The 17,174-nt window shown below is 42.1% G+C and overlaps 2 protein-coding genes across 11 annotated transcripts in view; both read right to left on the bottom strand.

Annotated features, from left to right (window-relative positions):
• The window catches only part of LOC121532773 (protocadherin alpha-C2-like), a 196,497-nt gene that overhangs the window by 166,586 nt on the left and 12,737 nt on the right, over positions 1-17,174 (bottom strand). For 2 of the 10 annotated variants that reach the window (XM_045205021.1, XM_045205052.1), the window contains exon 1: positions 7,106-9,595. The exons of 4 other annotated variants lie outside the window; for them this stretch is intronic. In XM_045205021.1, the coding sequence (XP_045060956.1) occupies positions 7,106-9,460 (2,355 nt within the window). In that variant the 5' untranslated portion in view covers positions 9,461-9,595. Of the gene's footprint in view, positions 1-3,850; positions 6,385-7,105; positions 9,596-10,047; positions 12,569-12,988; positions 15,502-17,174 lie in introns of those variants that run through there. 4 more of the 10 variants (XM_045205012.1, XM_045205040.1, XM_045204999.1 and 1 more) reach the window with 3 other exon arrangements.
• LOC121585982 (protocadherin alpha-8-like) lies at positions 376-2,943 on the bottom strand. The gene has a single exon (XM_041902360.2). The coding sequence runs from the start codon at positions 2,749-2,751 to the stop codon at positions 376-378; it is 2,376 nt and encodes a 791-aa protein (XP_041758294.2). The 5' UTR covers positions 2,752-2,943.

Raw genomic sequence — 17,174 nt, 5'->3', positions numbered from 1 at the left:
GTATGCTACAAGTGTCCCACACGTAAATAAGAGTAAATAAGAATAAATTAAGTATCCACTTTAAGTATTATATGCCATTACTTTTTGGAAAACGTTCAACAGTCTAACAGGGTGTTGAACTAAACAGAGCTTCAGCTCTACGGTGACAAGCCCTGAAAGCAGAGGCTGTGAATGAGCCGGCTACTTTCACGAAATAACTTGTGAGATAACCTAAGAGCAGACTACAAAAATAACCAAATATAACCCTAGTTCAATTAAATGTCAGTCTGACATTTACACAACGGGACAATAATCTATACCATTTTCAAATTGAGGCGTATAAGCACCATATAAATAGTAAGTACAATATGACACCAAAGAATTACAAAAACGTATTTATCTTCTTACCTCTGCCGAATCTCTCCTCCTGTGTTCAGGTACCACTAGAGCATTCCCATTGCTGCCCGGGAAAATAGTAGAACCTATACTCATTCTGGGTCCAACCAACATGTACCGTTTGTCTCCAGATCTGTACTGGATGCTGTGGCACAGTGTCCCGTCGTAATTCGCATCTTGTAAATACTTGGGGGAATAGTCTGGGGCTTTGGAGCACTGCATTATAATCAACACGATGATACTGATGATGAAAAGTGCTGAAACTGATCCCAAAGTAATGATCAAATAAAATGTAACGCTATTCTCCTCCTTGTCTTTTACTGCGCTTTTAACATCGGAAGCTGCAAAAGCCTCTTTGGGCTCCACAACGTTGATCATCACAGTAGCTGTTGCTGAGAGTGAAACGTTTCCGTTGTCTTTTACCAGTATGACCAGTTTATGCTCAGCCTCGTCTGTCTCTGTGAATGGCCGAAGTGTCCTTATTTGTCCTGTATAGCGGTCCAAAGCAAAGAGACTGTGGTCAGTAACTTCCTGCAGTGAATATAATAACCAGCCGTTATATCCTATATCAGCGTCATAGGCTCTCACTTTAGTCACCAAATGGCCTGTGTTCACATTGCGGGGAATCTCCTCCACACCTTCAGCGGAACCATTAGCGCTGACTGGATACAAGATCACTGGAGCGTTGTCGTTCTGATCCAGAATGAACACGTTTATTGTGACGTTGCTGCTTAGTGACGGAGTTCCAGAGTCTGTAGCTACAACTTGGAATTTGAATGTTTTGAGCGTTTCAAAGTCAAAGCTTTTTAGCGCCAATATTTTCCCATTTTCATGATTAATGTTGAGAAAAGATGCCCATTTGTTCTCATCACCACCGTCTCTGAGAATATGATATGAAATAACAGCGTTTTCATCAATGTCAGGATCTGATGCACTCACGGAAAATACTGAGGCACCTGGGTCGTTATTCTCAGTGACATAGAAAGTATAGGGGCTCAATGAAAACTCTGGACTGTTATCATTCACATCTGATATAATGACGCTTATAGTCTTTACAGATGACAAGGAAGGCTGGCCTGCGTCTTTAGCAACTACTGTTAGATCATATTGAGATAATTTCTCTCTATCCAGTGATGACTTGGTGACTACAGAATACATGTTGTCCTGTAAAGACGTTGTTAATTTAAATGGTATATCCTCAACTAAAGAGCAGATAACTTTGCCATTAAGACCAGAGTCCAAATCATTAACACTGATTAGTGCTACGGTGGTACCGGGTCTAGAATCCTCGGGGATTGCGTTCGAAAAAGAAGTCACCTCGATCTCAGGTGCATTATCGTTGAGGTCAATAATCTTTACTGTTACGCTTTTGTCCGTTGTCAGAGGTGCAGATCCTCTATCAGATGCCAGTATGTCAATCTCATAGCTGTCTTGTAGCTCGAAATCGACCAAATGTTTCACAATTATCTCACCCGTATTCGTATTTACATCGAATAGTTTACGTATCTTGTTTTTTACATTTTTACCGAAAGAGTAAAAGACCTCGGCATTCGAACCCTCGTCTAAATCCGTAGCATTTACTTGCACGACTGTCGTGCCTATTGCAGAATTTTCATTTAACGTCACTGAGTATGAGTCTTTGATAAAAACGGGCATATTATCATTTACATCTAAAACATCAATAACTATTTCCACAGTCCCAGACCTGGGAGGTTTTCCTCCATCAATGGCTGTCAGCTGTAATTTATGCCTTTTCATAGTTTCCCTGTCTAGGGGCTTTAGTAGATTTAGAATAGGAATTTTACCTTCCCTTCCTCGATCTTTAACCTCCAAACGAAAATGATCATTATGACTGAGTTTATATTGTTGAACCGAGTACTGGCCACCATCTGGATCACCTGCAGCTTGCAACTGAAATCGTGCACCAGGTAAAGCGGACTCGTATATTTCTAACCGATTCTCTTTCTCAGGAAAGCTGGGAGAATGGTCGTTAACATCTAGTACCTCCACCGCAACATAATGGATCTCCAGTGGGTTCTCTAGAACGGTTTTTAGGTTGATCAAACACACGCTGCTCCGTTCACACACCTCCTCTCGGTCTATTTTTCGGTTCACATACAAGATGCCGTCATTCTGGTTTACCTGGAAAAGGGGCTCGGTCGAGCCAGACACGATTCGAAATCCCCTCTCCTTCAAGGGGCTCAGATCTATTCCTAAATCCTTAGCTATATTCCCCACGACAGTCCCTTCCTTAAGCCCTTCAGAGATAGAGTATCTTATCTGTGCTGAAGCTCCGCTCCAAAAGAGAACCAAAGCAACCATGTAGATAACCCTCTGCGGTCGCTCACGCCATTCCCCGCATCCTCTTTGTTCCATGTTTTCAAGGCAAATAGCAATAATCCACAGCACCTCCACTATTCCTTCATTGGAGACCGTTGTCTATCCATTATGTTCGCCAAATACCAAAACGAATAAACAAACGATAGTTTTATTTATATCAACTCCAGATATTTTTATCTCCACGAAGCTGCACGACTGTATACCTCCAGAGACCGATCAAACCTACCAACCCAGCAAGGAGGAGGGCTCAAAAGCATGATGATAGTATTTCTACCAGAAGCGTTATAGTTGGGTACTGACACCATGCGATTCTAACTCACATTGCACTGTTGTTTAATAATGTTAGGCCTACTTTTACTAGTCCAACCCACCCAGAATGCTATATTGGCACAATGCATAAGGGAAAAAGGTCAGTACAAGGTTAGAATAGAGATGACTGGACTCGGCAGACCCATGATTCATATGTCTTAAAGCTTCCGTTAAATACAATGTACTGAAGTATGCAGCAAATCTCCCATAATAAATAAATCGAGCTATTTATGCTATCCTTTCTTTTTTTGGGACAAAACTTCACCATGCAAACAACGTGTTGAATTCATAGAGATACATAGAGGACTCATTTTTATATATGTGCCATTATAGCCTCTTTGACAGCATGGGCAGCGCTATTGAGGCTACAACCCATAGGAATCCCCAGCTAGTTGACTACTTTGGCTACTTTAAAATGGCGGAAGCATGGTGGAAGCCCTCAATGGCGCTGTCCATGCTAAAACGAAATTTTGGCCACTATAGGCCTCTATCGTTCTCTATGGTTGAATAGCCCAACGTTTCAGCACCACCGTGGTGGACAGCGCCCTGCCTGCCCTGAGCGGCAAGTCCTGAGTGTAGTGACTGTGAATAAGCCGGTTATTTCTACATGCCAAGCTCTGAGATCATGTTACAGACACAACCCTCTTATTTAAAAACAACAAATTAGACCAATTCACACATAACCCTTTCGGTCAATGAAATATGAAATATGTACAAACACAATAACAATAGTTTATGCAATTTTCCAACTCAAACTATCACCACTATATGTCAATGGTCAGGTGTAGGAGCATTGTGAATTATAAAGTCGTTTTCAACTTCTCACCTCTCCAGAAGCTCTCCTCCTGTGTTCGGGTACCACTAGAGTATTCCCATTGCTGCCCGGGTCTATAGTAGAACCTATACTCATTCTGGGTCCAACTAACATGTACCGTTTGTCTCCGGATCTGTACTGGATGCTGTGGCACAGTGTCCCGTCGTAATTTGCATCTTGTAAATACTTGGATGAATTGTCTGGGGCTTTGGAGCACTGCATTACAATCAACGTGACGATACTGATGAGAAAAAGTGCTGAAACCGACCCCAAAGTTATGATCAAATAAAATGTAACGCTGTTCTCCTCCTCATCTTTGACTGCGCGTTTAACATCAGAAGCTGCAAAAGCCTCTTTGGGCTCCACAACGTTGATAATCAGAGTAGCTGTTGCTGAGAGTGAAACGTTCCCATTGTCTTTTACCAGTATAACCAGTTTATGCTCAGCCTCGTCTGTCTCTGTGAATAACCGAAGTGTCCTTATCTGTCCTGTATAACGGTCCAAAGCAAAGAGACTGTGCTCGGTAACTTCCTGCAGTGAAAATAATAACCAGCCGTTATATCCTATGTCAGCGTCATAGGCTCTCACTTTAGTCACCAAATGGCCTGCGTTCACATTGCGGGGAATCTCCTCCACACCTTCAGCGGAACCATTAGCACTGACTGGATACAGTATCACTGGAGCGTTGTCGTTCTGATCCAGAATGAACACGTTTATTGTGACGTTGCTGCTTAGTGACGGAGTTCCAGAGTCTGTAGCTACAACTTGGAATTTAAATGTTTTGAGGGTTTCAAAGTCAAAGCTTTTTAGCGCCACAATGTTTCCATTTTCAGGATTAATGTTGAGAAAAGATGACCATTTATTCTCCTCGCCACCGTCTCTCAGAATATGATATGAAATAATTGCGTTTTCATTTATGTCAAGATCTGACGCACTCACGGAAAAAAGTGAGGCGCCTGGATCGTTATTCTCAGTGACATAGAAAGTATAGGGGCTCAGTGAAAACTCTGGACTGTTATCATTCACATCTGATATAATGACGCTTATAGTCTTTACAGATGACAAGGACGGCTGGCCGGCGTCTTTGGCGACTATTGTAACATTATATTCATAATGTTTTTCCCTATCCAGTGTTGACTTTGTGACCACAGAGTAAATATTTTCCTGTAGAGATGGCATTAGTTTGAAAGTTGTGTCTTCCATCACAGTGCAGACAACTTTCCCGTTGAGACCAGAGTCCAAATCATTAACACTGATTAGCGCGACTGTGGTTCCAGGTCTAGAATCCTCGGCGATTGCTCTTGAAAATGATGTCACCTCAATCTCAGGTGCATTGTCATTGACGTCAACTATCCTTATTACTACGCTTTTATCTGATGCCATTGGTGCAAGTCCTTTATCCGATGCCTGTATATCGAGTTCATATTTGTCTTTTTCTTCAAAATCTATCAGTCCTCTCACAATGATTTCACCTGTAACTGGGTTCAGATCAAAGAGATTGCGTAATTTACTATTCACGCTATTGCCAAAAGAGTAAATTACTAAACCGTTTTGTCCCTCGTCCAAATCGGTGGCGTTTACCTGTACAATTGTTGTGCCAACAATAGTATTTTCATTCACCAATACTGAATAAGCATCCTTTGTATAGACAGGCGGGTTATCATTGATATCAAGAACATCTACAGTTATTCTCATGTCTCCAGATCTTGGAGGTTTTCCTCCATCAATAGCTGTGAGCAGCAATATATGGCTCTTTACAGCCTCTCTATCCAGTGGTTTTTGTAATATTAATATAGGGATTTTGCCATCATCACCTCGGTCTTTAACTTCCAAGCGGAAATGATCGTTGTGACTGAGTTTATACTGTTGAACAGAGTATTGTCCACCATCAGCGTCGAGCGCAGCCTGGAGCTGAAATCGCGCCCCTGGTAACGCTGACTCAAATATCTCTAACCTTTTCTCTTTCTCGGGAAAGCTGGGAGAATGGTCGTTAACATCTAACACCTCCACCGCAACATAATGGATCTCCAGCGGGTTCTCTAGAACGGTTTTCATGTTGATTAAACACATGCTGCTCCGTTCGCACACCTCCTCTCGGTCTATCTTTCGGTTCACATACAAGATGCCGTCATTCTGGTTTACCTGGAAAAGGGGCTCGGTCGAGCCAGACACGATTCGAAATCCCCTTCCCTTCAAGGTGCTCAGATCTATTCCCAAATCCTTAGCTATATTCCCCACGACAGTTCCTTCTTTAAGCTCTTCAGAGATGGAGTATCTTATCTGTGCTGAAGCTCCGCTCCAAAAGAGAACCAAAGCAACCATTGTCCAAAGCCTCCGTCGTTGCTCCCACCATGCCCCATATCCTCTTTGTTCCATGTTTCTGATATTTAGTCCAAAAAGAATCCACAGCACGAAACACTATGCCTATATTATTAATGAAACCTTACCCATTGCATTCCCAAATAGGATCACAGCTCATTATTCTAAAAAAGCATTTTGGTTCCGTTCAATTGTGTATGAAATATCTCCTTCTTGCTCACGACAGTTGTCTGCTAGCTACTGAATGATAAACCAACTAAGGGGAGGATGCAAAAGTATGACGTGAGCATTGCTTTCAAGAGCGTTATTCTAGTTAAGCACTGACACCATGCGTTCTACCACACATTGATTGCATGGTTGTATACAGGACATTGGCTACTCCAGCACCAGTAGCATTTTCGGCACAAACATACAGACAGACAATCAATCATTTACATTGTGTGTAGGCTTTGTGTGTAGGCCAAATGTAGGCTAATATTATCTACATAGCAACTGATACAGATTTACAAAAAGATCAAATGAAGCATATTGCTTTATCTGCAAGGTATATTTTCTCCTGCAGAGCTGCGAAACATCGGAGCGTTTCAGAACCACCCAAACCGAGAGCGACATACCACGCGTCCAAAAAACACAGCTCTATGGCGAAATAACTTTGAATTCCGTTTTGATTTATTTAGAATGTCCCACACATCCAATTCTAAAGCAAATATATGGTATTAAAAGGGCACTTGATGAATTACAAAACATAAATGCAAGACAATTCCCTCCAAACAGTACTAAAACAAACACACCGGAACACAAATCTAAACACCAAAGCAAGTTAAAAACATACCCAAGTAAATATGATCGTATTGAGACACTCAATGCACTGTACAGTTCAGTCTACATGGCTTATGAGGACCATCCACGATGTACGTGACTTGTATAAGAACGTATTAATCTCCTTACCTCTCCAGAAGCTCTTCTCCTGTGTTCGGGTACCACTAGAGTATTCCCATTGCTGCCCGGGACTATAGCAGAACCTATACTCATTCTGGGTCCAACTAACATGTATCGTTTGTCTCCGGATCTGTACTGGATGCTGTGGCACAGTGTCCCGTCGTAATTCGCATCTTGTAAATACTTGGGGGAATAGTCTGGGGCTTTGGAGCACTGCATTATAATCAACACGACGATACTGATGATGAAAAGTGCTGAAACTGATCCCAAAGTTATGATCAAATAAAATGTAACGCTGTTCTCCTCCTTGTCTTTTACTGCGCTTTTAACATCAGAAGCTGCAAAAGCCTCTTTGGGCTCCACAACGTTGATCATCACAGTAGCTGTTGCTGAGAGTGAAACGTTCCCATTGTCTTTTACCAGTATGACCAGTTTATGCTCAGCCTCGTCTGTCTCTGTGAATGACCGAAGTGTCCTTATCTGTCCTGTATAGCGGTCCAAAGCAAAGAGACTGTGGTCAGTAACTTCCTGCAGTGAAAATAATAACCAGCCATTATATCCTATATCAGCATCATAGGCTCTCACTTTAGTCACCAAATGGCCTGCGTTCATATTGCGGGGAATCTCCTCCACACCTTCAGCGGAACCGTTAGCGCTGACTGGATACAGTATCACTGGAGCGTTGTCGTTCTGATCCAGAATGAACACGTTCACTGTGACGGTGCTGCTTAGTGACGGAGTTCCAGAGTCTGTAGCTACAACTTGGAATTGGAATGTTTTGAGCTTTTCAAAGTCAAAGCTTTTTAGCGCGTAAATGTCACCATCATCAGAATTAATATTTAGGTAGGATACAATAGGAGCGTCGCCATCACTTTTCCAAATGTTGTAATACACACGAGCGTTTCCATCCTGGTCTCTGTCTGAGGCACTCAAGGAAAACACAGACGCGTGTGCAGCATTGTTTTCCGGTACATAAAAAGTATACTGGCTCCGAGAAAACACAGGGCTGTTATCATTAACGTCTGAAATATGGACCGTGATAGTTTTGTGGGAAGACAGTGATGGGTCTCCTTTATCTGTAGAAGTTATAGTCACTGTGTACATAAGCTCTGACTCTCTGTCCAATCTGCTTTTAGTAATCAAAGAATACATATTTTTCTGAAAATACGGTTTTAATTCGAAAGGGATGTTGTCTGAGATTGTACATATAACTAAGCCGTTTTCACCAGAGTCCATATCAGACACGCTGATAAGAGCTACCGCTGTACCGGGTCGTGCATCCTCGGGGACTTGGCTTGATAGGGACGTCACGTCCATCTCAGGTGCGTTGTCATTTACATCTTTCACTTTAATTACAACACTACAGTGACCAGTCAAAGTAACTGGACCTTTGTCAGACGCCTGCACGTCAATTTCATAAACACTCTGCTCTTCAAAGTCTACTAATCCTTTTACGGTGATCTCACCTGTAACATTATCTATCTCGAATAAATCGAACGCTTTGTTTTTAAGACTGTTATCAAACGTGTATATAACCTGTCCGTTGGCGCCATCATCTATATCCGTGGCGTTTAATTTTAGAACTGAGGCACCTACGGGAGCATTTTCATATAAAGTTACCGTATACACCTGTCTGTCAAAGACTGGTGCGTTGTCATTGACATCAATCACATGTATTGTTATATTGACTGAGCCAGATCTTGCTGTCTCACCTCCGTCAAACGCAGTCAAAATCAGTCGAATTTCAGGTTTCTGCTCTCTGTCTAGCGGCTTTTTCAAAATCAAAAAAGGAATTTTATCCTCACCGCGAGTTTTAACATCTAACTCAAAGTGATCGTTTGGACTGAGAGTGTACTTACTGAGACTATTTGCTCCAACATCAGGGTCACGCGCAGCATCAATAGGAAAGCGCGTTCCTTGGAGCACAGCATTCTCTGCTATCTCTAAGCGTTTCTCATTTTCTGGAAAATTAGGAGAATGGTCATTTATATCCGTAATTTCTACCTCAACATAATGTATTTCCATTGGATTTTCGGCGACGGTTTTTAGGTTGATTAAACACACACTGTTTTTCTCACACAGCTCCTCCCTGTCGATGTTTCTGTTCACATACAACATGCCATTGTCTTGGTTTATCTGCAAAATACCTTCCTTAGAGCCAGATACAATCCGAAACCTTCGCTCCGCCAGAATATCCACACTGAACCCTAAATCCTTTGCTAGATCTCCCACGTAAGCACCTTCTTTCGGCTCCTCCGTGATAGAATAGCGTATTTGACAATAAGCTCCACGGGAAAAGCACAACAAAAATACAAACGACAGCATCGCCCAGAGAGGCGCCCCTCTTCTCTGTCCGTCTACCATTTTGACAAGCCCTGTTATTTTGGAACCATTACAGTCCGCTTCATCCAGAATAATCAAGATGCCAAGTTAATCCACAAAACAATTTCAAGCAAGTATCCATGCAGATAGTATTCTCCATTCCAGAAAGCCAGTGCCCATTTCACTCGACTCGAATGGTTTTAAATGAGGCAACACCACAAAGAGAGGGAGGGATATAAACAAAATGCATGTTTCTAACACTGAAAAGCAGCGACACCATGCGCATTAGGAGAATGGGTTTCATGCCAAAACATCACCACGCGTAACAACTCAACTAAAACATAAATCTGTGACATGTCAAATAACACGTTGAGCTGCACAGTGTTTCGGAACCACTGTCGTGGACAACGACCACTTTCAAATGCCGTGGTGACTAGTGATCCGCTGATTTCAATGACAGAACCTGTGAGAGGAATAGGTTTGTTAAAATGCCAAAGCCATGCTCCGAAAAAACATATAGACCCACTCAAACAAAACCCCGTAGTTCAATGAAATATCAGAATTTACAAACAGAATGGGACAATAATCTATGCGATTTCTATGCAATTACAGAGACATATATGTCTTACCTCTCCAGAAGCTCTTCTCCTGTGGTCGGGTACCACTAGAGTATTCCCATTGCTGCCCGGGACTATAGTAGAACCTATACTCATTCTGGGTCCAACTAACATGTACCGTTTGTCTCCGGATCTGTACTGGATGCTGTGGCACAGTGTCCCGTCGTAATTCGCATCTTGTAAGTACTTGGAGGAATAGTCTGGGGCTTTGGAGCACTGCATTATAATCAACACGATGATACTGATGATGAAAAGTGCTGAAACCGAAACCAAAGTTATTATCAAATAAAATGTAACGCTGTTCTCCTCTTCGTCTTTTACTGCGCTTTTAACATCAGAAGCTGCAAAAGCCTCTTTGGGCTCCACCGCGTTGATAATCACAGTAGCTGTTGCTGAGAGTGAAACGTTCCCATTGTCTTTTACCAGTATGACCAGTTTATGCTCAGCCTCGTCTGTCTCTGTGAATGACCGAAGTGTCCTTATCTGTCCTGTATAGCGGTCCAAAGCAAAGAGACTGTGGTCAGTAACTTCCTGCAGTGAAAATAATAACCAGCCGTTATATCCTATATCAGCATCATAGGCTCTCACTTTAGTCACCAAATGGCCTGCGTTCATATTGCGGGGAATCTCCTCCACACCTTCAGCGGATCCGTTAGCACTGACTGGATACAGTATCACTGGAGCGTTGTCGTTCTGATCCAGAATGAACACGTGTATTGTGACGTTGCTGCTTAGTGACGGAGTTCCAGAGTCTGTAGCTACAACTTGGAATTGGAATGTTTTGAGGGTTTCAAAGTCAAAGCTTTTTAGAGCAGAAATATGTCCATTGTCAGAATTGATATTCAGGAAAGATGTCATATCATTCTCTGTCACTTTGCCTCTAACAATATGATATGAAATGGCTGCATTTTCATTCAAGTCTTTATCTGTGGCGCTTACAGAGAATATGGACGCACCAGGGGTGTTATTCTCCACTAAGTACAGCTCAAGAGGGTTTTGGGAGAATTCTGGACTATTATCATTCACATCTGATATCTGGACGACCAGAGTTTTGAATGTGGACAGAGGAGGCTGACCACAGTCGGTAGCTGTTATTTTGATGTCATAATGGGACACAAACTCTCGGTCTAATCGTTGTTTGGTCACTAAAGAGTATATATTATCCTGAAATGAAGGTTTTAACTCAAAGGGTATATCTCCTAACAGACTACACAACACTTTTCCATTGATACCGGAGTCTTTATCATTAACGCTTATGAGAGAAATAACAGTTCCTGGTTTAGAATCTTCAGAGACCATATTAGAGAGGGATGTTACCTCTATCTCGGGTTTGTTATCATTAACATCAAGTATTTTTATGATAACCCCGCATTCGACAGTCCATGGAGGCTGACCTCTGTCTGATGCTTGTACACTTAGTTTGTACACCTCGGTGTCGTCAAAGTCTACCTGCGCTTTCACTCTAATTTCACCTGTAATGCTATCCAAATTAAACACGTCATAAACTTTGTTCTTAAGGTTTCTGCCAAGAGAGTATTCAACAACACGGTTTAACCCTTCGTCTAGATCAGTAGCACTTACTTGTACAACGATTGTACCAATAGGGGCGTTTTCTTGTAAAGTTACAGAATATGTGTCTTGACTAAAAACAGGCTTGTTATCATTTACGTCCAGAACAGTAACGGTTATATTTAGAGATCCTGATCTTGGCGGATTCCCTCCATCGATAGCAGTTAAAACGAATGAGTGGTTGATTCTGTTCTCCCTATCTAGAGATTTCTGTAATATTAAAAATGGTATTTTGTCCTCATCGCTATCTTTTATCTCAATGTCGAAAAAATCATTCTGGCTTAATTTGTAAAAACTTACAGAGTTTAAACCTATGTCCGGATCACGAGCAGTCGGAATTTGGAAGCGAGTTCCCGGAGGGACATGTTCTGCTATTTCAAAATGCTGCTCCTTTTCTGTGAACATAGGTGAATGATCATTGACATCTTTGATTTCTAACTGAACATAATGTATTTCTAGAGGATTCTCAACTACAATCTTCAGGTTCATCAAACACGCGCCAGTGCCATCACAGAGCTCCTCTCTGTCGATATTATTATGAACATACAAGACGCCATTGTTCTGATTTATCTGGAAAAGAGCGTCATTCGATCCAGAAACGATACGAAACCGCCTCTTAACCAAAGTACTGACGTCAAGCCCCAAATCCTTAGCAACATTTCCAACAACGGATCCCTCTTTCACCTCCTCTGGAATAGAGTACCTTATCTGTGCTGAAACCTGCTCTCCAAAGCACAGCAGCAAAGAGAAACGCAGAGCAACCCACCAGTACTCCCATCTGCGCCTTTGTCCTCCGTCTCCCATCGTTAAACAGACAATTATGCACAATCCTCAATGAAAAAATGCAATCCTAGTGATCAGATGACCGACTCGTAATGATCCATAGGCCTACTGAATCCAAGTATTAAGCACCGAAAAAATATACATGTATTATCTGTCCATCAGAGCACGTCTTGTTCTTATGTCCGCCCCACTCTCTCTGTATGTGTGTGGGGGGGGGGACAGACCAGAGGGGCAGGGCCTAAACTACCAACAGTCAAATTTTATTACACTGACATCCTGTGGTCCGGGATTCAGATTCTATAACTTTATAAACTTGGAGTTATTGTCTGTTTTCTAGTTGCAAGAATTATGTCGTAGCAGTCAAAGAATGTAGAAAATGTGTAAAGGGAAAGAGAGACTGAGATGGACTCCAACACATACATATAACAAGTGAGCTGTTGATTCAGCACCACCGAGGTAGACAGCGACCGAGTCAGCAGCCTATAATTCATTAAGCACGTTAAAGACATTCCAATGAACCAGAAAATCAAGTCAAATGACCAACACGATACTTTATATACAAAAAACTTTAACTGTTGAAATGCTTAGAAACTGCTCTTACCTCAACAGAAGCTCTTCTCATGTGGTCGGGTAGCACTAGAGTATTCCCATTGCTGCCCGGGACTATAGTAGAACCTATACTCATTCTGGGTCCAACCAACATGTACCGTTTGTCTCCGGATCTGTACTGGATGCTGTGGCACAGTGTCCCGTCGTAATTCGCATCTTGTAAATACTTGGAGGAATAGTCTGGGGCTTTGGAGCACTGCATTACAATCAACAAGATAATACTGATGAGAAAAAGTGCTGAAACTGACCCCAAAGTTATGATCAAATAAAATGTAACGCTGTTCTCCTCCTCGTCTTTTACTGCGCTTTTAACATCAGAAGCTGCAAAAGCCTCTTTGGGCTCCACAACGTTGATAATCACAGTAGCTGTTGCTGAGAGTGAAACGTTCCCATTGTCTTTTACCAGTATGACCAGTTTATGCTCAGCCTCGTCTGTCTCTGTGAATGATCGAAGTGTCCTTATCTGTCCTGTGTAGCGGTCCAAAGCAAAGAGACTGTGGTCAGTAACTTCCTGCAGTGAAAATAGTAACCAGCCGTTATATCCTATATCAGCGTCATAGGCTCTCACTTTAGTCACCAAATGGCCAGCCTTCACATTGCGGGGAATCTCATCCACACCTTCAGCGGAACCGTTAGCGCTGACTGGATACAGTATCACTGGAGCGTTGTCGTTCTGATCCAGAATGAACACCTTTATTGTGACGTTGCTGCTTAGTGACGGAGTTCCAGAGTCTGTAGCTACAACTTGGAATTGGAATGTTTTGAGGGTTTCAAAGTCAAAGCTTTTTAGAGCGGAAATATATCCATTATCAGAATTGATATTCAGGAAAGATGCCATGACATTCTGTGTCCCTTCTCCTCTAACAATGTGATATGAAACCGCAGCATTTTCATTCAAGTCTTTATCTGTGGCGCTTACAGAGAATATGGATGCACCAGGGGCGTTATTCTCCACTAAGTACAGCTCAAGAGGATTTTGGGAGAATTCTGGGCTGTTATCGTTCACATCTGATATCTGGACGCTCAGAGTTTTGAATGTGGACAGAGGAGGCTGACCACAGTCAGTGGCTGTTATTGTGATGTCATAATGGGACAAGAGTTCTCGATCTAAACACTGTTTCGTAACTAAAGAGTACATGTTATTTTGAAATGAAGGTTTCAATTCAAAAGGTACATCTTCTGACAGACTGCACATGACTTTACCGTTGATGCCGGAGTCTTTGTCAGTTACACTTATTAGAGAAATAACAGTCTCTGGTTTTGAATCTTCTGAGACCATATTAGAAAGAGATGTTACCTCTATTTCAGGTTTATTATCATTTACATCTTTTATCTTGATAATCACCCTACAATCTGTCCTCATAGGTGGCTGTCCTTTATCTGATGCCATAACATCAGCTCTGTAAACTTCAGTATCCTCGAAGTCGATATTACCTTTCACTGATATTTCACCGGTATTGGAATCTAAGCTAAAAGTATCATATACTTTTCTTTTTAGGTTTTTCACGAATGAATAGATAATTTCAGAATAAACACCGTCGTCCAAATCGGTAGCAATAACTTTAGCAACAATTGTTCCAACTGCAACATTTTCCTGTATTGTCACCGAATACACGTCTTGGCTGAAAATAGGTCTGTTGTCATTATTATCAAGAACAGTGACTGAAATATTGACATGCCCTGATCTTGGCGGGTTACCGCCATCGATGGCCGTTAAAACTAAAATATGGTTGCTCTCACGTTCCCTATCGAGAGGTTTATGTAATTTCAAAACAGGGATTTTTCCTTCTTCTCCAGTGTCCCGCAGCTCCAGATCAAAATATTCAGTATGGCTTAATTTATATAAATGAACAGAATTCATTCCGGAATCTGGATCACGTGCTGCCTGTAACTGGAAACCGGTGCCTGGCAGAGTAGATTCTGCTATTTCCAAATGCTGTTCTTTCTCTGAGAAACTGGGTGAATGGTCGTTCACATCACTTATCTCTATCCCTACATAATGTATTTCTAAAGGATTCTCAACAACGAATTTCAGGTTTATCATGCAAGCACTATTGCCATCACAGAGCACTTCTCTGTCTATATTCTTATGAACATACAAGACGCCATTGTTCTGATTAACCTGGAAAAGAGCGTCATTAGATCCAGAAACAATACGAAACCGTCTATCCACCAAAGTACTGACGTCAAGACTCAAATCCTTAGCAACATTTCCAACAACGGATCCCTCTCTCACCTCCTCTGGAATAGAGTACCTTATCTGTGCTGAAACCTGCTCTCCGAAGCACAGCAGCAAAGAGAAACGCAGAGCAACCCACCAGTACTCCCATCTGCGCCTTTGTCCTCCGTCTCCCATCTTTAAACAGAGGAACAAAAACACGGTCCTCATTGAAAAAAATACAATCCTAATGATCGGATGACCAACTCGCAATGATCCATACTGAATTCAACTACTCAGTCAGTAAACAATTAAAGCCTTCTCTGACATGGCACGTCTTGTTCTGATGTCTGCACTACTCTCTCTGTATGTGTAGAACAAAACAGCCCAGAGAGGGGCAGAGCCTAGTCTAAGAGTAAATACCAGACAGTCTCCTTGTGTTACACTGACACCCTGCGGTCCAAGCTCCTGTCTGATGCGTAGTCTACATGAGAATATTGTATTGTATAATTAATTCGGTTGCAGCTTTTTGTATTGCTAGAAGCCCCAGTTGCATTGGGTCACTTTAAAGGCATAGTCAACGGATGAAGAAAGGATGAGGAAGAATAAAATTAAATGGAACAGTAGGATACTAAGTTGATATAGTGGAGTACACATTCAAATAGGAAGGCAGAGTCGAGCTTTCAACGAAAACAATGAATGTGTAATTCAGCACCACTAGAGTGGACAGCAACCACATACTATGTACCTTATGCACAGAAAACCTGTTTGTAGACAATTGAATCATGTTGGGACCTGGTTATGGCTACTAAACTACTTGAAGGGAGAGATCAGCATATCTTGTAAACACACCCATATAAGCGACCAACAAACACAAGTAATTATACATGCACAGAGTTTACCTCTCCAGACGCACGTCTCCCGTGTTCGGGTACAACTAGAGTATTCCCATTGCTGCCCGGGACTATAGTCGAACATATACTCATTCTGGGTCCAACTAACATGTACCGTTTGTCTCCGGATGTGTACTGGATGCTGTGGCACAGTGTCCCGTCATAATTCGCATCTTGTAAATACTTGGAGGAATAGTCTGGAGCTTTGGAGCACTGCATTATAATCGACACGACGATACTGATGAGAAAAAGCGCTGAAACTGACCCCAAAGTAATGATCCAAAAAATGTAATGATGTTCTCCTCAACGTCTTTTACTGCGCTTTTAACATCAGAAGCTGCAAAAGCCTCTTTGGGCTCAACAACGTTGATCATCACAGTAGCTGTTGCTGAGAGTGAAACGTTTCCATTGTCTTTTACCAGTATGACCAGTTCATGCTCAGCCTCGTCTGTCTCTGTGAATGACCAAAGTGTCCTTATCTGTCCTGTGTAGCGGTCCAAAGCAAAGAGACTGTGGTCAGTAACTTCCTGCAGTGAAAATAATAACCAGCCATTATATCCTATATCAGCGTCATAGGCTCTCACTTTAGTCACCAAATGGCCTGCATTCATATTGCGGGGAATCTCCTCCACACCTTCAGCGGAACCGTTATCACTGACTGGATACAAGATCACTGGAGCGTTGTCATTCTGATCCAGAATGAAGACGTTTATTGTGACGTTGCTGCTTAGTGACGGAGTTCCAGAGTCTGTAGCTACAACTTGGAATTGGAATGTTTTGAGGGTTTCAAAGTCAAAGATTTTTAGCGTGGAAATGAGTCCATTATCAGCATTGATATTCAGAAATGATGCCATATCATTCCGTGTCCCTTCACCTCTAACAATGTGATATGAAATCGCAGCATTTTCATTCAAGTCTTTATCAGTGGCGCTTACAGAGAGTATGAACGCACCGGGGGCGTTATTTTCCACTAAGTACAGCTCAAGAGGGTTTTGGGAGAATTCTGGCCCGTTATCGTTCACATCTGATATCTGGACACTCAGAGTTTTGAATGTGGACAGAGGAGGCTGACCACAGACGGTGGCTGTTATTGTGATGTCATAATGGGACACGAGTTCACGATCCAA

Source organism: Coregonus clupeaformis, chromosome 2 (assembly GCF_020615455.1).
Source record: "Coregonus clupeaformis isolate EN_2021a chromosome 2, ASM2061545v1, whole genome shotgun sequence".
Lineage (NCBI taxonomy): Eukaryota > Metazoa > Chordata > Actinopteri > Salmoniformes > Salmonidae > Coregonus > Coregonus clupeaformis.
This window is presented reverse-complemented; position numbering and strand designations above follow the sequence as displayed.

What these genes read in the sequence shown, in the direction of transcription:
- LOC121585982 (XM_041902360.2), bottom strand. Translation starts at nt 2,751, where the DNA reads ATGGAACAAAGAGGATGCGGGGAATGGCGTGAGCGACCGCAGAGGGTT.